This window comes from Dioscorea cayenensis, chromosome 15, assembly GCF_009730915.1.
Source record: "Dioscorea cayenensis subsp. rotundata cultivar TDr96_F1 chromosome 15, TDr96_F1_v2_PseudoChromosome.rev07_lg8_w22 25.fasta, whole genome shotgun sequence".
Classification (NCBI taxonomy): domain Eukaryota; kingdom Viridiplantae; phylum Streptophyta; class Magnoliopsida; order Dioscoreales; family Dioscoreaceae; genus Dioscorea; species Dioscorea cayenensis.
The window spans coordinates 23,255,310-23,275,035 of record NC_052485.1 but is presented as its reverse complement, the minus strand read 5'-3'; the positions used below and the strand labels follow the sequence as shown (position 1 = coordinate 23,275,035).

The following is a 19,726-nucleotide window of genomic DNA, read 5'->3' as shown; positions in this document are numbered from 1 at the left end:
GAGAAACTTAAATGGAAAAGAAACCAGCAATATAAATTTAAATTTGAAAAAAAAAAAACGCTCCAACTATGTCCACTCATGCATGAAGTTTCGCGGTACCCATCTGCTCCACCCATTCCACATGTTACCTTCACCGAATTAGATTTCACTCATACAAAAAATGAAGCTTCGTTGAGCATGTCATATTCAAAGCAATTCAGATGGAACTGTTGGCCTGTCAGACCAAAAATACGAGGTTGAGCTCATACTTCCACTGTGAGTCACTAGTCTAATTGCTAATTTCTCACAGTAATGCGTTGCTAAATGCCAGTGTCTACAAATTAGGAACTGATATTTGAACAATCAAAACAGCAATTATTTTTAATGAAAAAACAACAGATTTATCCTCAGCATTGAAGAATAAGTCATTCAACAACTGACAAAAAGAAGAAAGGCTAATGGGTGCCCAAAACCAACAAATAGTTCAGCATTTAGTAAAATGTGTGATATAGGAATTGCAAAAGTATTAACATTTACAACGAACAACCATATTGGGCATAAAACAGAGTGCATAAGAAGTACAGTTGTGCTCACACATTAGAACAGTAGGCTTGCCCAGGCGCCAATGAATGCAAAACCACCGAATGGTGCTAATGTAGAGTACTTCCGGTCCTCGAGATATGCCACAGTGTAGCACCTGCAAGGAACAACGCCAAGTTAGAGCTACCAATTCAAGCAGTTTCTGAACAACAATCACAACTATTTAAACAAAAAAAAACTCTTTTTTTTTTTTTTTTCTTTTTAAAGAACACGTACGTGCCCGAAAATGCTAAAATCCCAGTGGTCAACAAGCCACCGAAGATGTTAGGGTGTTTGGTGATTGGAGCTGCCACCAACGCTGCGGTGTGAACCAAATGGTACAAGGATGCAGTTTGCCACACCTTCCAATAGATTCACATTAGCACTGATGAAAATAAGGATCAAATCATAGAAAAAGAAGAAACTCTGGATTGCTTACCTCTTTGTAACTAGGGTTTTGTGGTCTGAATAAATGGGCACCAAAAGTCCCCAGACCAAGAGCAGCCATGCCTACAGTGAATCATCACAATCATGACAAACATGATAATTTTGGGAGAAATTATCCAAATTCGAATCATAAACAAAGTGATTAAAGAGTGGAGAGAGGAAGAGGGAGTACCAGAGATTGCAGCGACCTTGTGCCATACCATGGGATCCATTGATGCTCAGAAAAAGTCCTTTCTCTCTCTGGGACCTTGAGACTTCAATACTTTGGAAGTTTCCCAGAATGACGACCTTTTTGGTTCAATCTGAGCCGTCTATCAAGCAGCAACCTTTTTCTTTTTCTTTTTTTATTAATGAAACTTCATAATATCACTCATGGGTTTTTTTTAAGTAAATATCAAAAACGACTTTTTTTTTATGCATGTATATTCTGGCAAATAAAAATGGGGGTTTTTAAACTGAAATCTAAATTTTCTGAAAATAATATATATATATATTGACAAATAGACGACAAGCGCCCCCCATTTAAGGGTAAGTCAGGGACGTCTGGCGTGTGGGGAGGCAGAGCTCAACCCAGACCATCGCGTCCCTCACCTGCGAGGGGACATGGGATTCGATCTCGAGCTCCCTCAAAACGAGCAGCCCTACTGCAGGGACCCAGTCTCGATCGACCCTAGGCCGTTGGTATATATATATATATATATATATATATATATATATATATCTTACCAAATGGGATAAACCAAGTTCAATTAAAAAAATTACAAAAAAAAACTCATCAGTAACAAAAAGTTATAGAAAGCGATGAGTACTAGTAGTTTCTCACCTAGCTTTGTTTGGGAGATCTCAAGTTGTCAATTTGTCAAAAAGAGTTATAAAAAAACACCAAAAAAACTTAAAACCATTCAAAGTTCATAAAAGAGTCTATCAGCAGTTAAAGAAATACAAATAAAAATAATAAAAACAAAATCACTGTGTTTAAAGGAGAATCATTTTTTTTTCATAAAAAGTTCCAATTCATTCAAACTTAAAAAAATGAAAATAATAAACTATAACCATCCTCACTAAAACAAAATAGAATCTCATTTTTTTTTTTAAATTAAAATTGGAGCTCTCTCCGATGATAATGGGTAAGGATTGTGATTCATCTACATTTATTATAAATAAATAAACAATTCTTTAAGATTGAGTGTAGTTAGATATATGAATGAAATTGACTCAATTTCATTTGATATCCTTAAATATTCCCTCCCATTTTCCACCAACAACATGAAAAAGAAATGCTTCTTTGGAAAAATGTATCAATGTCCAGCATTTATTGGGAGTTATTATTCCACACAACACTACAACAGATGTTGTAGATGGAGCAGAAGTTGTTGAATGGGGACCTAAAATCCATATTACAAAATACAAACTAGTGTTACCACGTGGGAAGTGAAAACTGAAAAGAAAAGCTTGCAATGTTCCCAATGTCCGCCACACCCATGTCCTACTTGTTTGGGTTCAGCTTTCCATTGAAAGTGTGTCCTCAAAAGTAGTGCCTTATCATGCAATGCAACAAATTAAAGCTGGATAGAGTTATGGATCAATTCCACCTTTTTTGTGTTGGAAGTTGGAAGATGGAAGAAGTTTTCCATTATCAAAACATGCCACGGCACCAATCCTTATCCTCCCATTCATTTTTAACAGTGTCTTGTGTTTTCTTCTCACTGCACTACAGACTTGCAGATAAAAATCAAAGAGCTCCCACTTCTTGGGAAATTGCCCAAATGAACGTATGCTGTGCTAATATTAATTTCAAACAAGAAAAACAAACTGCATTTTGGTATTTTTAAAAAAAATTAATATATATAATAAGTTGTGTCTCTGACATCAAATACAGTACTGTTAATTATTAATTATACTCTTGTTCTCACACCTTTGGATAGTATGACTCACCTTTGTACCAATAAATTCACACCTCCTCCTCCTCATTTATTTGGAGAGCTTTAGTCAATCTACTTCTCTCTGTCCAAGACTTGAAGCAGAGGCTAATAAACAACCATGCATCTCAATTCACTGGGAGGAATGGCTCAGGAGCCATTTGGACAGAAGCTCTTAAATTCATTTTGAACTTGTGCAGACACCCTTCAATGCATTACCACTTTGAGCAGGGAAGTGGGTGACACCTCACCCCGTCCACAACTTCATTTAAATTCAATGGCATAACATTATAACATCATCTCTTGTGGTCAGAGAACCAATATACATTGGAAAGTGGGAGTAAAGAAAGAGACTGAACAGTGGAAAGACTGTGCCTCTTGCTTTTCACTAGCAATATATAATGCTGATCCATGATGAGTGAGTTCCAAACAATTGAGTTCTTTACCTTTGGACAAGATGAGCTTAGGAGTTGGAGTGAGTCCAGGAAATGTGGCTGTGCATCATGGTGTTGGAAGCTTAAAGTCAATGGATAGGAAGGTGAAGGTAGCTGAGGTGGCCCTCAGGTGTCTCATACTGGTACTAGGAGTGCTTGTGGCTTCTCTTGTTGCCACTGACACCCAAGTAAAGAAGATCTTCTCCATTGAAAAGAAGGCCAAGTTCACTGAAATGAAGGCATTAGTGTAAGTAATAAACAAGCTTTATGTATATATCATGTAACTCCTTAATCAAGATGTCATTACACACTCTCTTTATGGGATTTAATTAGGTTCCTAGTGATAGCCAATGGGATAGCAGCTGGCTACAGTTTGATCCAGGCTATTCGCTGTGTTGTGAGTGCAGTGAAAGGGAGTGTGCTCTTCAGTAAGCCATTAGCTTGGGTTATCTTCTCCTTTGATCAGGTTCATATATATATATATATATATATATATATATCAAATGAGGCTTTTACATGCAAGAGTGGATTTGAAGCAAGTGTAAATGGGGTGGTGTTTTGATCAAGTATATACTTGCTTTGGACTTGCATGCAGGTGCTGGCTTATGTATGCTTGGCTGCAGTGGCGGCGGCGGCACAATCGGCGGTGCTGGGGGAGTTTGGGCAAACAGAGCTGGAGTGGATGAGCATATGCAACATGTATGGCAAGTTCTGCAACCAAGTTGGAGAAGGTATTGTTGTTGCACTTGTGGTGAGTATCAGCATGGTCTCCATTTCTTGTCTCTCTGCCTTCAACTTGTTTCGTTTGTATGGGAAAAACAAAGGCACAGCTGGTGACATTTGATCAGTACTATGTTAAAGAATTGCCTCCATTAATTAAAGAGTTTGAATTGCCACGTACCAAACCATTAACAAGCCATGCTTCTCTCTTCTTGAGTGCCTGTGAATGTTGAGTGATGAGCTTTGTAAATGCTTGTGTGACTGTAATGAATGCAAGTTATGGCTTTGGATGTGTGTAATGTGTGTGTGCTCCGGCCCCTGTTTGTGCTCTGTAAAAGCAAGAAGAGATTTGCTTATGAGTAGCTTTTTGTATAAATTGTTTTTGAAGTGATTGTGGTTATTAAGATACACAATTTCTTGAATGTTGGTGTAGAGTTAATTTTCATATGATAATGTTTGGTTCTATCATCTCCTTATTTTAGTTTTTCCTTATGTCTTTCAATGATTGAGGAGAAATAATGTTTAAGAAAAGAATGCAAAACAACAACAACAATAATAATAAATTTTAAAAAGTTTTACTAATACATCCAATTTCCATGATTAGCCACTTTGTAGAGAAAAATAAATTAAAAAAAAAATACCTTTCCTTTTATATGTGAAATCCATGATTGTTCATACATATCTATAGACTATATATATATATATATATATATATATTACTAAAATAGATAAATGATAATTCATAAAAAGATTATGCTAAGTGAAACATAAGAGGAAAAACAATAGATCTACATACAGAGAGATAAGTAAAATTTTTTTTTAATAAAAAGATAAGTATAAAATTTGAGAAAAATTAAACAAATAAAAACAAACAATAAGCGGATTGATGATATTTGGTGGTCATGGTTGGTGGCGTGAGGGCAATCATAAATAATATTTGAATATTAATTTGGTTTTTAACTTAAAGACTATCATAGTGATCAATAAATTACATGGAAAAAAATTTACTTCTAGATTAAATTTAAAATTAAAATAATATGTATGTTTGACAAATGGGTCATCCATGATAAATTAATATATTAACCAGAGTAAAACTATCGCATGCATTTAAAGGTGAAAAATAAATGGACCAAACGTTATTTACTGTTATTTTGGGGTAAGGACCAAAATCAACATTTAGGTATGCTCAAGGACTATCTACGAACTTTCTTTTATTTTTCATATTTTTTTTCTATACTATATCTTTTAAAACAAGTCCATTTAAAAAGAGACATAGAAAATAACACACATTGGGACTCCTCCTAGCTGGAACCTCGTCATTGGACTTCTTTGTCTAGCTGGCACAAGTTTGACCAATAAAAAGTAGCATGTGACGTCGATAGGTTACATTAACAAGTTCATGCCAGAGGCGCGAAGAAATATATATATTAATTCACAGAACGCGAAGGAACGAGATCGCTTTGTTTTTCTCTACCAACCCTCGAGCTACGACGACCTCGCCGCGCTTCGCTCTCGGGCGTGAAAGATGGTGAGCGCTTTCTTCGCCTCTCGATCTCCATGTTTCCTGCATCAATGCTCTAATTTGCGCTTAATTTTCCCAATTTCTAGTTGGATTTCGTTAGATTGATGTTTTGATGTTGAATTCTATGTGATTCTAGTGTTTTATCTGATTTGGCGATGTGCTTTTCATGAGATCTGTTGCAATGGTACTTGATTGAAGGAAAAAAAGAGATGTGATTCATGGTTTCTCGATTATTTCGTTTTGTAATGATTTTGTTTTTGAAATTTCAATCTCTATATATTGTTTGGATGGGAATATTTATATATATATATATGTGTTTTGAATCAAATCATATGTCTGAATTAGGTATGTGCATGAGAATTCTTATTTGGGGGTCATGACATGGATCTATTATCTTGATTATAGTATTTTTTTTATATTGCATAAGAGATGAACACCATAGATATCTTCTGCCATGTGGTAGTATATGAAGATACTAATCAGATTTGGGGAAGATCCCAATTTAGTCACTTTCTTAAATAAAAAATGGGTTAATTTGTTGAGCCCCAATTTGAGACCATTCATGCTCTCAATGTAGATTTTACAAGGTGGGATCTTTGGGTTTTTTAGGATTCCCTTTAAGACTTCTTTGTCTGTTGTAAATTCACTTAGGAAATTGGATAACACTCCTTGTATTCAACTAATGAATTATCTGTATCTTATTACTTTGATAAAGTTTCTTACTTATAACGGTGAAATTTGTGAATTAACTAATGCTCTGACAGTGGCATTTTAATGAACTAATAATCTAAGTTTAGATGGCTAAATTCCTAGTTCCTAATTCTAGGATGAAATTCGCACAGTTATATGTCCATGTTATACATCAATTAGGCTACCAACCTACGTACATTATACTATCCGAGTCTTGGGTGCTTTGCTTTTATGTTTTTGATTGAAATCATTGGCTAGTAATTGTGACTTGCATGAATGTCAACAAATCATTATTTATGTGCTGGTGTTCAATTTTTAATCTGTGGATTGTTTTTTATTTTATTTATTTGAAACCACCATGATTTCTCAATCAAATTTTCTATTGGTCCTTGATGATGTCCTTTGAATTTGCTTCTTCATGTGATAAATTTACTCTGTGTGCAGACAACTTCAAGACGCCTTGCAGACCGGAAGGTGGCTAAGTTTCAGAAAAACATCACTAAGAGAGGATCAGTCCCTGAGACAGTAGTGAAGAAAGGGAATGATTACCCTGTTGGCCCAATACTTATCGGTTTCTTCATCTTTGTGGTCATCGGATCATGTATGTTCTCCCACTAATCTACTTAGCTGAATTATATATGCTGGTGAAAATTTCATTGTTTAGTTTAGGGGGTCATAACTGAACCCAGTTAAGTATATAATTCCTTGATACATGTTGCATAGCCATGCTTACACGCGTTACTCATCAGTATAGCAGATGCCAATATGCAAAGTTCTCAGATCAGTATGAGTGTATTACATCAATGGCTAACATACACTTTATCACCAACACCTTAGTATCAGTTATCTGTACATTCTCCTCAACTGCATAACATTTCACCAACACCTTGGGGTAAATTAATTATTTGTAGCCTTCATGAGCCACATGTTTTACTGGAGTATATATTTGGTTGGCCCTTCTCGCTGCCTAATAGGTTACATCATGCTTGGAAATGTACAATCTCTTGGTGTGGTGTTCATTTACTTGCCTTGATGACCAGTAACAATTCGTTTTTATCAACAACATTGTGAAAGTTATTTGGCTGAATAATAATATTAATTCATTATCATTTTTTTTTTCACTTGTTTTGCAGCTCTCTTTCAAATTATCAGGACGGCCATGAGTGGTGGGATGGCTTGAAGCACCATGGATGGACACTGCTTTGATGATCTAAAATTGACATTAAAAAAAAAATGTGAAATTACTGTGTAGAAGATCATTTGAGCTGTATGTTGTCATCTTTTTGATACTAAATAACTTTCTTTGAAAAAAAACCATAACCAAATGTGCCTTGAATCAGACCTAACAACCGGTCAGTTGTTGTTTCTTAACTTGAATTCTTTCTTTCTTTTAGTTTGTTTGCTTTGCAATCTCTTCTATCACTTGCCCAGTTCTGGAATAGTTTTTGGGTAACTTTCTGTCTAATTTGATATGGTCCTTGTCGCGAATTAACGAATCACAATTGTTGCCAAGTTGTTGGCCTGATGAGGATCAGGTCAGGTATTGTTCCATGTTTGTTGACATAGAAATATATGCGCTATAAAACTTGAATGGTATCAAGTAGATAATGTTACGGAACAAAAGCACAAGTTCCATTCCCTTATTCCACAGAATTTCAATCCAGGCTCTCATTAAGTAACACTGATTCCACAATGTCTGCTCTCAGGAATCCATCTTTATTTATTTATTTATTTATTTATTTTTATGTTATTTACAAAAAATACATTTTAAAGTTAAATAAACAACTAATTAATCAATAAATGTAATAAAATAAAATAAAATAAAAATGCAATTTTAAAAAAAATCTTGTGAAAAAAATCAAGCAATTGGCGGGAACCGTTCAGCTCCACTAGCATAGCTAAGCATATAGAATCGGAAAGCGTGCTCATCAAGCAAATCCTCTATAAAACCCTGGGACTGAGACACAATGCCTTCGATTTCTCTCGTTGGAGATGGCCGGAGCGCTAATGGAGGACGCGCCCAAGCTGCCAGTCCCTGGGCGGAGGAACATCCTCATCACCAGCGCTCTCCCCTACGTCAACAACGTCCCCCATCTCGGCAACATCATCGGATGTTAGTGTGCTTCACTTCACTTTCTCCGATCCTGGAGCCAGGTTTGATGTGATTGATCCCTGTGTTTTTCTTCGTTTTCTCTGCAGGTGTCCTCAGCGCGGACGTCTTCGCCCGCTTCTGCCGTCTCCGAGGTTACAATGTTATATACATATGTGGCACCGACGAGTATGGTACCGCCACAGAGACCAAGGCCCTCGAGGAGAAGTGCTCTCCTAAAGAGATTTGTGACAAGTTAAGTTGCATCATCTCCTGTTTCAATTCCTCCTCATACTTGTTTATTCTATTCATGTTTTTTAGTGCTTTTCCCCTTTTTTTTTTTTTGAGAATTTAGATTGCAATTTCGCCAGTATACTTTGGAGTTTATTGTTCCTTCTCCTTGTTATTTTATTGATACAAGAAGTGTAATCTGTTTGTTCCCTTTTTTTTTTCTTGGTAAAATTTCTATGAATTGACAACTTCTCTGCTTGTTGTATGCTATCTTTCTTAGTTTCATGAAAAAAGATTGGAATTTGTGATGGCAGCTATGAATAAAAATTTGCGTAGCTTTATTCAGCTGTTAATTTTATGTGTTTTCTATATGAAGATATCATTCAATACACAATGAGGTCTACAAATGGTTTCACATAAGTTTTGATATGTTTGGCCGCACATCCACTCCACAACATACTGAGATATGCCAGGCTATCTTTCAGAGACTATTGGTTAATGATTGCCTCTCTGAGAACACTATGCAACAGGTGCATTAATTCGTTCTCTTTTCTTGATGCAATAGTTTTGGCTTTCTTTTTGTTGTTTCTTCTGTGTCTGTTAAAACTCTGCCTTTTGTTTGAACTTGAATACATTTGGCTTTTGACTGTAAGGCGCCTTTTCTTTTCTTCTAAATCATATTTGATTGGTATTTAGCTATTCTGTGAGATATGCCAGCGCTTCTTAGCTGACCGGCTTGTGGAAGGCAAGTGCCCCACACTGGGCTGCAACTATGAGTCTGCTCGTGGTGATCAATGTGAAAAATGTGGAAAGCTGTTGAACCCCACAGAATTAGTAGATCCTAAGTGCAAGGTAGGTTTATTGAATACCTTCATTGGTTATTTTCATCATAAAACTAGTTAATCTACATCATTTTGTCATTCCTCTTTGTAATTGTAGGTGTGTGGCAGCACTCCACATTTTCGTGACACAAAGCATCTGTTCTTGGAGCTTTCTTTGCTGAGGGAGAGGCTAGAAGAATACATATGTACCATGTCTGATGCTGGATTTTGTAGTCAAAATGCAATTCAAGCTACGCGTGCGTGGCTCAAGGAAGGTTTGAAAGCTCGTTGTATAACGAGGGATCTTAAGTGGGGTGTTCCTGTGCCTCAAGAGAAGTTCAAGGACAAGGTAAAATACCTATTATTTGTTGATCATATAATTGCAATACTTATATCAACTTCTATTGCATTATGTTTGGCACTTTTAAGTGATCACTCAGTACAAAAATTCAAACTCTAGTTCCTCTTTCTCTTTGGAACAATAATCTTGATTAATGCAATTATCCTCAGGTCTTCTATGTGTGGTTTGATGCCCCCATTGGCTATATATCCATTACATCATGTTACACACCTCAATGGGAGAAATGGTGGAAAGATCCTGAAAACGTTGAGTTGTATCAGTTCATGGGCAAGGACAATGTACCATTCCACACAGTAAGAAGAATTGCCACTTATACAAAATCCTCTTTTTCACCTGAATATTGATTTCTAAAATGTTGAGCTGTATCGGTTCACTTTCTGTAAAAGTTTCCCATTTCTCTCAGTAATAAAAATCATCATGTCTTAATCTAGATTATTATTTTTATCATTTATTTTGTTGGGAAAATACCATATAGTTAGCTTGGAAGTTGAAATCCAAAACCCTTCCTGTTTTGGATGTAATTTTTTACTTTCATCCTGACCTGTATTAGTACAGCTTTGCACGAAGGCCTATTGACTAAATATGCCATCAGCTCCATTTGCATTAAACTTTGTTTGTTGGTAATTCATATCCAGGTTATGTTTCCGTCAACCCTTCTTGGAACTGGTGAAAAGTGGACGATGGTGAAGACAATAAGTGCTACAGAGTATCTGAACTATGAATCAGGTATAACTAGCCATTTCTGATAACAGCTTTAGCTTGCTCTAGTCAATGATTTTCTTTTCATGGTCTTCTGAATTTATACATGCTGTCCTTGAAGTGCCAGAGAAGCTCCTAAGGTTCATCAATTCTTAAAATGATCTTATTTTATACTTCTGTTGCAAATCAAGCACTGCTGTTTAGTGTCATTCCGATTGCTTTGTCACGAAAACCCCTATCCCAATCTTTTCTGGGAATTCTTCGTTAGACAAGCTGACCAGCAGCTAATGACAGAAGGAGCCACAATCCTCTTTCTGAACCTTGGATTCATCTTGTAGTGTGTACCATCATAACATTATGACAATAAATAACTGAGAATTGTCCAAACGCAGCTGAAGCATAATGCAAACCAGTCAGTGATATCTATTGCGCCAGTTCTGACTGGGAAAGGAGTACCTTCATATCTTCTCCAATATAATCAGGGTGACATGACTCTATTCCTCTAATATTAGAGGCATGCCTGTGAACCTACATCTGTTTATGTATATATATGTGTGTGCTTGCGCGCATGTATTTCTGTTTCTCAAGTTTTTCTTTCTCATCTATAAACTCAGTGTACCTTATTCCGTTGCAAAAAGTGCTCTAAGAACTATGTTAATATCTGTAGTTAATTCTTAATTTTATATGCTTTTTTTCATAAGATTTTATTTGTAATATTGTGTTGGTGTTGAATCCACTTTTCCTATGCTTCCTGATTAATCAGGCATTGTTTGTCTTCTTTTTGTGCCTCTTTGTTAATTCCGAAATTCTCTAGTTTCCTTTGTGGCCAATGTCTGCCTATGTTTCCTGTTCAGTCTGGCAATTGTCTATATCCTGCACATCTTTGTTCAGAAATCTCTAGTTTGCTTTGCAATCATTGTTAATCTATGGGAAGTATTTCTCGATTAAATTTGGCTCTGCTGATTGTCAGCCTGTAAACATTTCTTTTTGTATTTAGCTTAATTCTTCAGCTGTTCTATTTTGATTGTGAATGAATTTGTGAATGTTTTTTGAATACATCTGAGTTTGTTTTGCAGGGAAGTTTTCCAAAAGTAAAGGCATTGGAATATTTGGCAATGATGTGAAGGATACTAACATACCTGCTGAAGTATGGAGGTACTACTTGCTTACCAATAGACCTGAGGTAATACTTAATGAGCTATGACTTGCTGTAGCATCTTAGCCCATCTCTTGCTTTGTCTCAGCACATCAAGCTCAACTCTAATACGTTCTTCTGCCGGCTAGGTATCGGACACTTTGTTCACGTGGACAGACTTGCAGTCTAAACTAAACAATGAGTTGTTAAATAACTTGGGGAATTTTACCAATCGTGTGTTGACTTTCATTGCCAAACCAACAGGTTCGTTCTGCTTGTAATTGTATATACAATTTATTTTCTTCAATTTCTCGGAACAATATTGTAGAACATTGCTTGCCTTGGAAAAAAGCCTCTTGAAGGAGCTACATGTGTGTTTCATTTGACTGCTTTAATCTTTAATCTGATGAACGTTTCGGTGACTGCCTTCAACTAAGTAACTCCTTGTCTGCTGTTATATATTAATGATATTAATTTAAAACTTCTTTACCTCCCTGTGTGCTACTTTCAACATCTCTTCATGCATGCTTGAACTGGATATGACTGATGGTGACCTGCTAAAAAATTGTGCAGCTTCAGCAAACTAATCTCTATATACTCAAAGGGTTTGTATATTTTGCCAACATGCAGTTTTGATTTGGAAAATAACAATTTCTCTATTCTGTCTTCTTATAGTTCCTGCACGCACAGACAGACACAGACAAAATAGAGAAATTATGCAGTTTTGATTCATGCAGGCATCATGTGCAAAATTGGAGACACTAAGTAAGACGAGAAAAACACACACACGGACACAGTATACTAGATGGATATTTTAGTATTGGCGCTTCTTAAGAATTGCATAATGTTGTGGCTGCTGTTAAATCTTTCTATGCAACATTAAGTGGTTAGTCATCTTCTCTGTCAGGATTGGGATATAATTCCATCATTCCTGATGCATCAGATCCAGAATCACATTTGCTAACAAAACCTTTTGCTGTGAAAGTCAGTAAATTTGTCGAACAATATGTTGAGGCCATGGAAAAGGTATCAAATTCCATATTTAACCCGTGGTTTCTTCACTTTGACTAAGAAACCCTTTTCAGTTATGTGTTGCTTGTTTATTATGGAGAATGTTTCTCATGTCGTGTTAATCAACAGGTTAAACTAAAATTAGGCCTCAAAATTGCTATGAGCCTTTCTGATGAAGGAAATGCATACTTGCAAGTAAGATTTTTAGAAATTATTTGTATACATTCTCCCATTAGTGATTGTATATATTGTTGCATTACTGTTGTGATATTCTTGATATGCACAGGAAAGTGAATTCTGGAAGCTTTTCAAGACAGATTTAGTTTCATGCTCGATAGTGATGAGGACCTCAGTTGGAGTAGTTTATCTTCTAGCATCTATTATGGAACCTTTTATGCCATCTTTTTCTACTGAAGTAGGCCATTGACACGTTTATATTTTCTATTTCTTTCTCCATTGTGAGTTGTTAATTGACTCCCATTTTCACCTCTTGGTTACCTCAAGTGTTCTTTGTTGCCTGCAAGATTTTGAAGCAACTCAATTTAGAGCCTGGAAGTTATCTCTCTTTCAATGCTGTGGAAGGCAATGTTGACTGGGCAAGACCTTGGGATTTTTTACCTTCTGGTCACAGAATCGGGAAACCTGAGCCCCTGTTTAGGGAGCTGGTATGCCCACTTTTTTTTCTCAATTGTCTTCATACTTGTGTGTTATTTGCATTCTTAAAGCACTATTGTATTTATCTATTGCTTTTGGATTTCATGTAGAAAGATGAAGTTGTGGAATATCTGAGGGAGAAATTTGCCGGAAGGCAAGCTGCTAGAGGTGATACTGACGGCAATGACATCATTGATCAACTTAAAAGCACAAGAGTTTCAGGTAGATATATATTATCCATTTTCCTGCCACCTGGGCTATCGCTCAGTCATTAAATGAAGAATTAGAAACTAGAAGTTTAGCAAAAAATTGAGTTTCAGATTTCCGAAAGTTGCCAAATGAGCTACGTTTAGATATTGTTCATCATTGAGCAGGAAATGAAGAGAAACAGCAGGAGACTCCTGCACACAATAATGATACAAAACCAAAAGCCCATGATACTGATATGTTCATCTCCAGACTTGATTTTCGAGTGGGTATTATTAAGAAAGTATGGGAACATCCCAATGCAGATTCTCTTTATGTGGAAGAGATTGATGTGGGTGAAGAGTCTAGTAGGACAGCAGTCAGTGGTCTCGTTAACCACGTGCCTATGGAGCAAATGCAGGTATGGCTATCATCTTATTTTGGTGTGTTTTTTTTAACACGAGTCTAACAATATAGTTCATATTCCTTGTTTTCTCGCTCTGGTTGTTGTTATTGCATCCCAGGATCGAAAAGTATGTGTGCTCTGTAATTTGAAGCCAGTGAACAAGCGGGGTATAAAATCACATGCGATGGTTTTGGCTGCATTCAATTATGATCACAGCAAGGTAAGTCCTTCCACAAAATTCTCCTTCTTGTATGATGAATGATTAAAGTGGTTCAACCCATCGGAGAAGAGCTGAGTATTAATTAGTCCAATGGAGCCATTGTCTAACTAATATCTTGCAGCCCTTATTTAGTGTTTCATATTTAAAATATGTCTTCTTTGAGAATAATCCCTATTGATAACACAAGCAAGACTTATATTTTGCTCATATTACTTTCATTTCTTGCAAACTAAAGTGAAAAGGCCACTCTGTACGTAGATTACATCTTCCGCCTGTGGTGAACAACATTACCCTTTTAAATAAAAGTCATGCATTTGCAATGCTTATATATTTTGTGGAGTAAATTCAGGTGGAATTGGTGGATCCTCCGGCGTTGGCTGTAGTTGGGGAGCGAGTGACCTTCCCAGGGTTCTCTGGCAAACCAGACACTGTAATAAATCCAAAGAGCAAGCTCTGGGAGAAGGTGCAAACATATCTGCACACGAATTCAGACCTTGTCGCTTGTTACAATACTGTTCCTTTCACAACATCCGCTGGAGTTTGCAAGGTTTCCTCAATACTAAATGGTGATATCATGTAGAGTACGTACTTGAGTGAAACTCAATTAACACAAGTAATTAGCCTGCGTTGTTTTAATTGTCTATAGTACTGTTGCTATGTTTATGGTTTTCTATTTGACAGACTTGGCTGTCATTGATGTGTGCACGTAGATGTATATACTTTGTTTGTTGCTATTAAAATGATGTGTTTATCTTTTGGGAAGAAGTTAATTTATTTAGTATTTGGTAAGAAAAGGCCACAGTATCTGCTAGACATCTGGAGTATGAATTGGTAAAAATTAAATTGGTGAAGTGTATCTGGAATGGTTCTATTTTTGTTCCGCCTTTATCTCGGTAATGACTTTTCTATAACCGTTCTATTTGTTTGCCTTTTAAGAAAGATGTGATTTGTCTGTCCACTTTTATAATGTTTGTATATATATATATATTTGGAATGATTGGCTGCATTATATACTGCTGACTGACTGTTAGGATTAAAACGCAAAAAGGATAATAAGATTCCAAGATGAGTATATGGAAACCAATCAATAAAGCTAAAATTAGATAAGAACAAAGAAATATTGACACAATGATTAGCCTACGTTCATGAGCGGAAGCGAGCAGTAAAATTCCACTAAAACAAATAAAGAAGGATTACACAAATACACTCAAAAATAATCTGACAACTCCATACCCAAATACACCCAATTACACTCTTCTATACCAAGAGAACGGTATATGAAACTTTATGCCTTAACACTCAAAAGGAATGTATATGGTGGAAATTTTTTATTTATCCACCATATGCTTGCTCCTAAAGAAACAACCAACTATGTAGCTCTTTCTCAAAAACAACTGCTAAGATTTAGTCTTGATCATCACGTTTAATCTAAAGGCTAAAAATGGTACTTGGCAATCAAGAAAAATCAAAAATGTCAATATTGAATCTTTTGTTTCCAAGCCACCTAGAATATTCTCGGAATTCAAGGCACCAAATTAAGACAGACAAAACAAACATAGATGCTTGTTTGTATGTTGTTTGCAAACAGATATACAAGGAATCACGGAAGCTGAGCCGTCCACTGATTCCTGCATATGAGGTCAATACAGATGAGTTGAATACAGATATATATATATATATATATATATATAGCAGAAGGTAAGGCAATGCTTATAGTATAACATTCATAAACATAAAAACTAGTTGAAGAATGGAAGTGATGTTGTTCTATTTACTTCTCTTCAGCTTCTCACTCTTGTTCCTGATCTTATTCAATCTCAGGAGCAGGATTAATAAGAACAAGTACTACTCAGGAGGAGCTAGACTACCACCAGGGCCATGGCGACTGCCCATCGTCGGAAGCATGCACCACCTCATTGGTTCACTGCCACACCGGCGGCTGACTGAGCTGGCCAAAAGACATGGGCCGCTGATGTACCTCAAGCTCGGCGAGGTCTCCACCATCGTCGTTTCCTCCCGTGAGGTTGCCAGCGAGATGATGAAGACGCATGACCTCTGCTTCTCTGACAGACCCATTTCACCCTCCGTGGAGATACTCTCTTACAGTGGCAAAGATCTCGTCTTTTCTCGCTACGGTGAGTACTGGCGGCAACTCCGGAAGCTATCCGTGGTGGAGCTGTTGAGCCAGAAACGAGTTCAGTCTTTCAGGTCCATCAGAGAAGAAGAGGTGTACAAGCTAATACAATCCATTCACTCACATAGTTCTTCATCTTTGGTGAACATCTCAGAGAAGCTCTACTTGTTAACCAACGATGTGACGACGAGGGCAATGATTGGTAACCGGTGCAAGGACCAGAAGATATTTTTAAATACGTTGGACGAAGCGATAGAAGCCTCAGCCGGGTTTAATCTGGCTGATTTGTATCCATCTTTGAATTGGCTGACTAGCATCACTGGCATGACTCGCAGGCTGAAAAGAAATCAATGCAAGCTCCATGAGCTTTTTCTGAGCATCGTCCGTGATCACATGGAGAACAAGAAGGAGGATGAGGAGGAGGATTTACTTGATGTTCTTCTGAGGATCAGGGATGATGGCAGTCTTGATATACCAATCAGCATAGACGGCATTAAAGGAGTTATCTTTGTATGGTTTAATTTAGTTTTTTACTATAATTTTTAGCGTGTGTGTGTGCGTGTGTGTCGTTAATCTTGTTAATTATATATTGAGTTTAATTATTGACTGTACTTACTTGCTGTGCTGCAGAACTTGTTCGGAGCAGGGTCTGAAACATCATCGAACACCATGGAATGGACCATGTCAGAGCTGATGAAAAACCCGGAGGTGATGAACAAGGTGCAGGCTGAGGTGCGTGAGCATCTCAAAGGGAAAACTAAAGTGACAGAAGAGGACATAAGTGGTCTGCAGTACTTGAAACTAGTGATCAAAGAGACACTGAGAATGCATGCTCCAGTGCCGTTACTGATTCCCAGAGAATGCAGAGAGAACTGTGAGCTCATGGGTTACCAAGTGCCTGCCGGAACGAATGTGTTGGTGAACGCTTGGTCAATTGGTAGAAATCCAGAGTACTGGGATGAACCACTTGTGTTCAAGCCTGAGAGGTTTGAAGGTAGTTCTATTAGTTTCAATGGGTCTTGTTTTGAGTTCATACCTTTTGGTGCTGGGAGGAGGATGTGTCCTGGAATTTCCTTTGGGGTGGCCAACATGGAGTTGGCACTGGCATTGCTTCTCTATCACTTTGATTGGAAGCTTCCCAGTGGAGTTGAGCCTCAAGATTTGGATATGACTGAATGTTTTGGTATCACTGCCCGGAGGAAATCCCACCTCTTGCTGTGGGCCATTCCTCGTATTCCTTGTCCATCAACCAATTAAAGCTTCGTTTGGTTCACGGGGCATATGAAAGGGAATGGCTCGATTTGGTTCACGGCATTAAAAAAAAGGGAATGAGAATGACATGAGTAATAGAAAATTGGAATGAGGATAAAAAGCAAAATTAATATTTTATTAGAGGAAATGAAAATTGAATGAAAATTGAATGGAAAAAAAATATTTAAGTAAAATTATTTTTGTGCATGTAATAAAATGATTTTGAATAAAATGGTGAATTATGTTTGATGATAATTAAATTTATTTATTTAATAATACTTGTTACCTACCATTGTATCATGAAAGGTATATAAAAATATTATTATAATGTTGGTGAAGAAAAATACGGGTGTGATAACATGTATGAGTTTTTCTACTTTGATAATATGTAGTCTTTGTTTAAATATTTATGAAAAACATTTTGTATATATTTTCATTGAGGAAATTTTTTTGATATGATACCCAACTATAGTGAATTATCAGTTTGAGGTCGAAACTTTGATTTGTATCAAAATGGTGACCTATCTTTAATTATGTTTCACCGATTGGGTACCCGGATAATTCCGGTCGTATTTGAATGATGTGCCAGTTCGGAAATATGAGTCAGCATAAAAAAATAAGTGGTGCTTGCCACGTCAGCAACCCAGGTCACATTTTTCTCTCTCTCTCTCTCTCTCAAGCTCTTTAATTAGTCAACTATATGCGAGTCTTGGTCCAAATGCGCAAGCTTGGCGTAGTCAACCTGTTCAGCCACCACCATACCGAGTCTTGGTCCTCCGTCCGTCTTCAATCTCAGCAAGAACATCACTTTTAGAGTAGCTTTGGGTTGTAGTCCCATTCATGAAGAGCAAGACAAGTTTCTCTCTCTCTCTCTCTCTCTCTCTCTCTCTCACATAAGCTCTTTAATTAATAATGGTGACCAACACTCATTTACTTGAAACTGAATTTTTTTGACATTAAGAGCATGGGGGAGATGATGACGTTGGTGAAGAGGCTAGAGCCATGGAAGGCTATTCATAGGACGTCAAGAGATGTAAACCAAGTGAAGAAAATGTTAGAGATGATGTAGTTGGGTGGTGTTGGTGGAGGAGGAGCTCTCGGATGTCAGGGGATCAAAAGGGAAGGAGGAGAAGGTTTTGAGAAAGCTATAGAGAGAGAGAGAGAGAGAGAGAGAGATAACCTGGGTTGCTGATGTGGCAAGCACCATTTATTTTTTTATGCTGACTCATATTTTCGAACTGCCACATCATTCAAATATGACCGGAATTACCTGGGTACCTAATCGGTGAAACATAATTAAAGATAGGTCACCATTTTGATACAAATTAAAGTTTGGACCCCAAACTGATAATTCACCATAGTTGGGTACCTTATCAAAAAATTTACCCATTTTCATTGTTATGAAAGAGTTTGGATTAAGAGATTTCAGTCTTGATTTTTATTTTATTTACTCGAACAGGTACATGCTCTATTGTTTTAATGTTTTGATTTTCTTTAAGATTATAAATATTTATGGTTGTATATATTAGATATTCATAAAAAATAAAATAAAACTATGTTGTAGGAACTAGGAAGGTAAGAGTTGGTATTCCGTTCTTATCCCAAAAGTCCAACCTAAAGTTGGATGTTTGAATTCATGCCATGTACAGATTTCTCAAAAAAATCATAATATATATATATATATTATTTGACAATAATTGAAGGATCTGAAGCTGAAATGGTTATTATATATTTACATACCCTTATTAATATACAGCTCCTGATGCAATGGAAAAAGGATTAGAATTAGGATAAGGATTATTAATTATCTGGGAGAATAATTAAGGCTAAATAATGAAAGGGTAAATAACTAATTGATCATTATTGCCCTTATTAGTACATATCAATCAATAAATAATTTTAAATCGATATATTCAAATTATTCATTTAAGTTTCAAAATCTAAATTTTGAGGGAATAGCTACATAAACATGATGCAACGTTGATTCCTCCAGACAGCTCAGATAGATCTGTGACTCAAGATGGGTGTTTTTACCGACCCAATTATTATTATTATTATTTTTTCTTCTTAGTTTTTTTTAATTTTTTTTTTTTTTGGACTGAGTGCATCACCGCTGATGAGGCCTCACCTGTTTTATTTTTTTTTATTTTGGTGTTTATTTTTTTAATTAATTTCATCATGTACGTTTCTTTGTTAATAAAATAATAATTTATTTATTTTTATAATAATAATTATAAT

General features: G+C 36.4%; 5 protein-coding genes across 6 annotated transcripts; 4 read left to right on the top strand and 1 right to left on the bottom strand.

Moving 5' to 3' along the window:
• Positions 1–423: 423 nt before the first annotated feature.
• On the bottom strand, positions 424–1,285 carry LOC120277498 (transmembrane protein 256 homolog). Its single transcript, XM_039284363.1, has 4 exons — positions 1,178–1,285; positions 998–1,068; positions 796–920; positions 424–676 (listed from the first exon to the last, which is right to left on the bottom strand). Exons 1-4 carry the CDS (start codon positions 1,215–1,217, stop codon positions 577–579), a joined length of 336 nt encoding a protein of 111 aa, XP_039140297.1. The 5' UTR covers positions 1,218–1,285; the 3' UTR covers positions 424–576.
• A 1,983-nt stretch (positions 1,286–3,268) lies between these two features.
• LOC120277497 (CASP-like protein 2B1) lies at positions 3,269–4,441 on the top strand. The gene is made up of 3 exons (XM_039284362.1): positions 3,269–3,605; positions 3,692–3,824; positions 3,954–4,441. The coding sequence occupies exons 1-3, from the start codon at positions 3,382–3,384 to the stop codon at positions 4,200–4,202; spliced, it is 606 nt and encodes a 201-aa protein (XP_039140296.1). The 5' UTR covers positions 3,269–3,381; the 3' UTR covers positions 4,203–4,441.
• Positions 4,442–5,488: 1,047 nt separating this feature from the next.
• On the top strand, positions 5,489–7,707 carry LOC120277499 (stress-associated endoplasmic reticulum protein 2-like). Its single transcript, XM_039284364.1, has 3 exons — positions 5,489–5,606; positions 6,735–6,891; positions 7,424–7,707. The coding sequence occupies exons 1-3, from the start codon at positions 5,604–5,606 to the stop codon at positions 7,468–7,470; spliced, it is 207 nt and encodes a 68-aa protein (XP_039140298.1). The 5' UTR covers positions 5,489–5,603; the 3' UTR covers positions 7,471–7,707.
• A 569-nt stretch (positions 7,708–8,276) lies between these two features.
• LOC120277496 (probable methionine--tRNA ligase) lies at positions 8,277–14,739 on the top strand. Of its 2 annotated transcripts, none has more exons than XM_039284361.1 (17): positions 8,277–8,403; positions 8,490–8,634; positions 8,987–9,140; positions 9,328–9,462; positions 9,550–9,780; positions 9,942–10,085; positions 10,428–10,518; positions 11,568–11,674; positions 11,776–11,890; positions 12,534–12,652; positions 12,767–12,832; positions 12,924–13,052; positions 13,162–13,302; positions 13,402–13,513; positions 13,666–13,898; positions 14,002–14,103; positions 14,453–14,739. In XM_039284361.1, exons 1-17 carry the CDS (start codon positions 8,283–8,285, stop codon positions 14,681–14,683), a joined length of 2,376 nt encoding a protein of 791 aa, XP_039140295.1. In that variant the 5' UTR covers positions 8,277–8,282; the 3' UTR covers positions 14,684–14,739. The 2 variants fall into 2 exon arrangements, with proteins under 2 accessions (XP_039140295.1, XP_039140294.1); XM_039284360.1 differs by having other exon boundaries at positions 9,307–9,462.
• A 1,069-nt stretch (positions 14,740–15,808) lies between these two features.
• Positions 15,809–17,656, top strand: LOC120276976 (premnaspirodiene oxygenase-like). Its single transcript, XM_039283714.1, has 2 exons — positions 15,809–16,747; positions 16,868–17,656. Exons 1-2 carry the CDS (start codon positions 15,854–15,856, stop codon positions 17,492–17,494), a joined length of 1,521 nt encoding a protein of 506 aa, XP_039139648.1. The 5' UTR covers positions 15,809–15,853; the 3' UTR covers positions 17,495–17,656.
• The last annotated feature ends 2,070 nt before the right edge of the window (positions 17,657–19,726 follow it).

Bases quoted from the DNA above. Each gene is read 5' to 3' on its own strand.
- LOC120276976 (XM_039283714.1), top strand. From the start codon at position 15,854: ATGGAAGTGATGTTGTTCTATTTACTTCTCTTCAGCTTCTCACTCTTG. The intron at 16,748-16,867 runs GTATGGTTTAAT...GCTGTGCTGCAG, and splicing joins GCATTAAAGGAGTTATCTTT to AACTTGTTCGGAGCAGGGTC.
- LOC120277497 (XM_039284362.1), top strand. From the start codon at position 3,382: ATGAGCTTAGGAGTTGGAGTGAGTCCAGGAAATGTGGCTGTGCATCAT. The intron at 3,606-3,691 runs GTAAGTAATAAA...GGATTTAATTAG, and splicing joins ACTGAAATGAAGGCATTAGT to GTTCCTAGTGATAGCCAATG. The intron at 3,825-3,953 runs GTTCATATATAT...ACTTGCATGCAG, and splicing joins TTATCTTCTCCTTTGATCAG to GTGCTGGCTTATGTATGCTT.
- LOC120277496 (XM_039284360.1), top strand. From the start codon at position 8,283: ATGGCCGGAGCGCTAATGGAGGACGCGCCCAAGCTGCCAGTCCCTGGG. The intron at 10,086-10,427 runs GTAAGAAGAATT...ATTCATATCCAG, and splicing joins ACAATGTACCATTCCACACA to GTTATGTTTCCGTCAACCCT. The intron at 13,303-13,401 runs GTATGCCCACTT...GATTTCATGTAG, and splicing joins AGCCCCTGTTTAGGGAGCTG to AAAGATGAAGTTGTGGAATA.
- LOC120277499 (XM_039284364.1), top strand. The intron at 6,892-7,423 runs GTATGTTCTCCC...CTTGTTTTGCAG, and splicing joins CTTTGTGGTCATCGGATCAT to CTCTCTTTCAAATTATCAGG.
- LOC120277498 (XM_039284363.1), bottom strand. From the start codon at position 1,217: ATGGATCCCATGGTATGGCACAAGGTCGCTGCAATCTCTG. The intron at 1,069-1,177 runs GTACTCCCTCTT...GATTCACTGTAG, and splicing joins CAAGGTCGCTGCAATCTCTG to GCATGGCTGCTCTTGGTCTG. The intron at 677-795 runs GTACGTGTTCTT...TGTTCCTTGCAG, and splicing joins ATTTTAGCATTTTCGGGCAC to GTGCTACACTGTGGCATATC.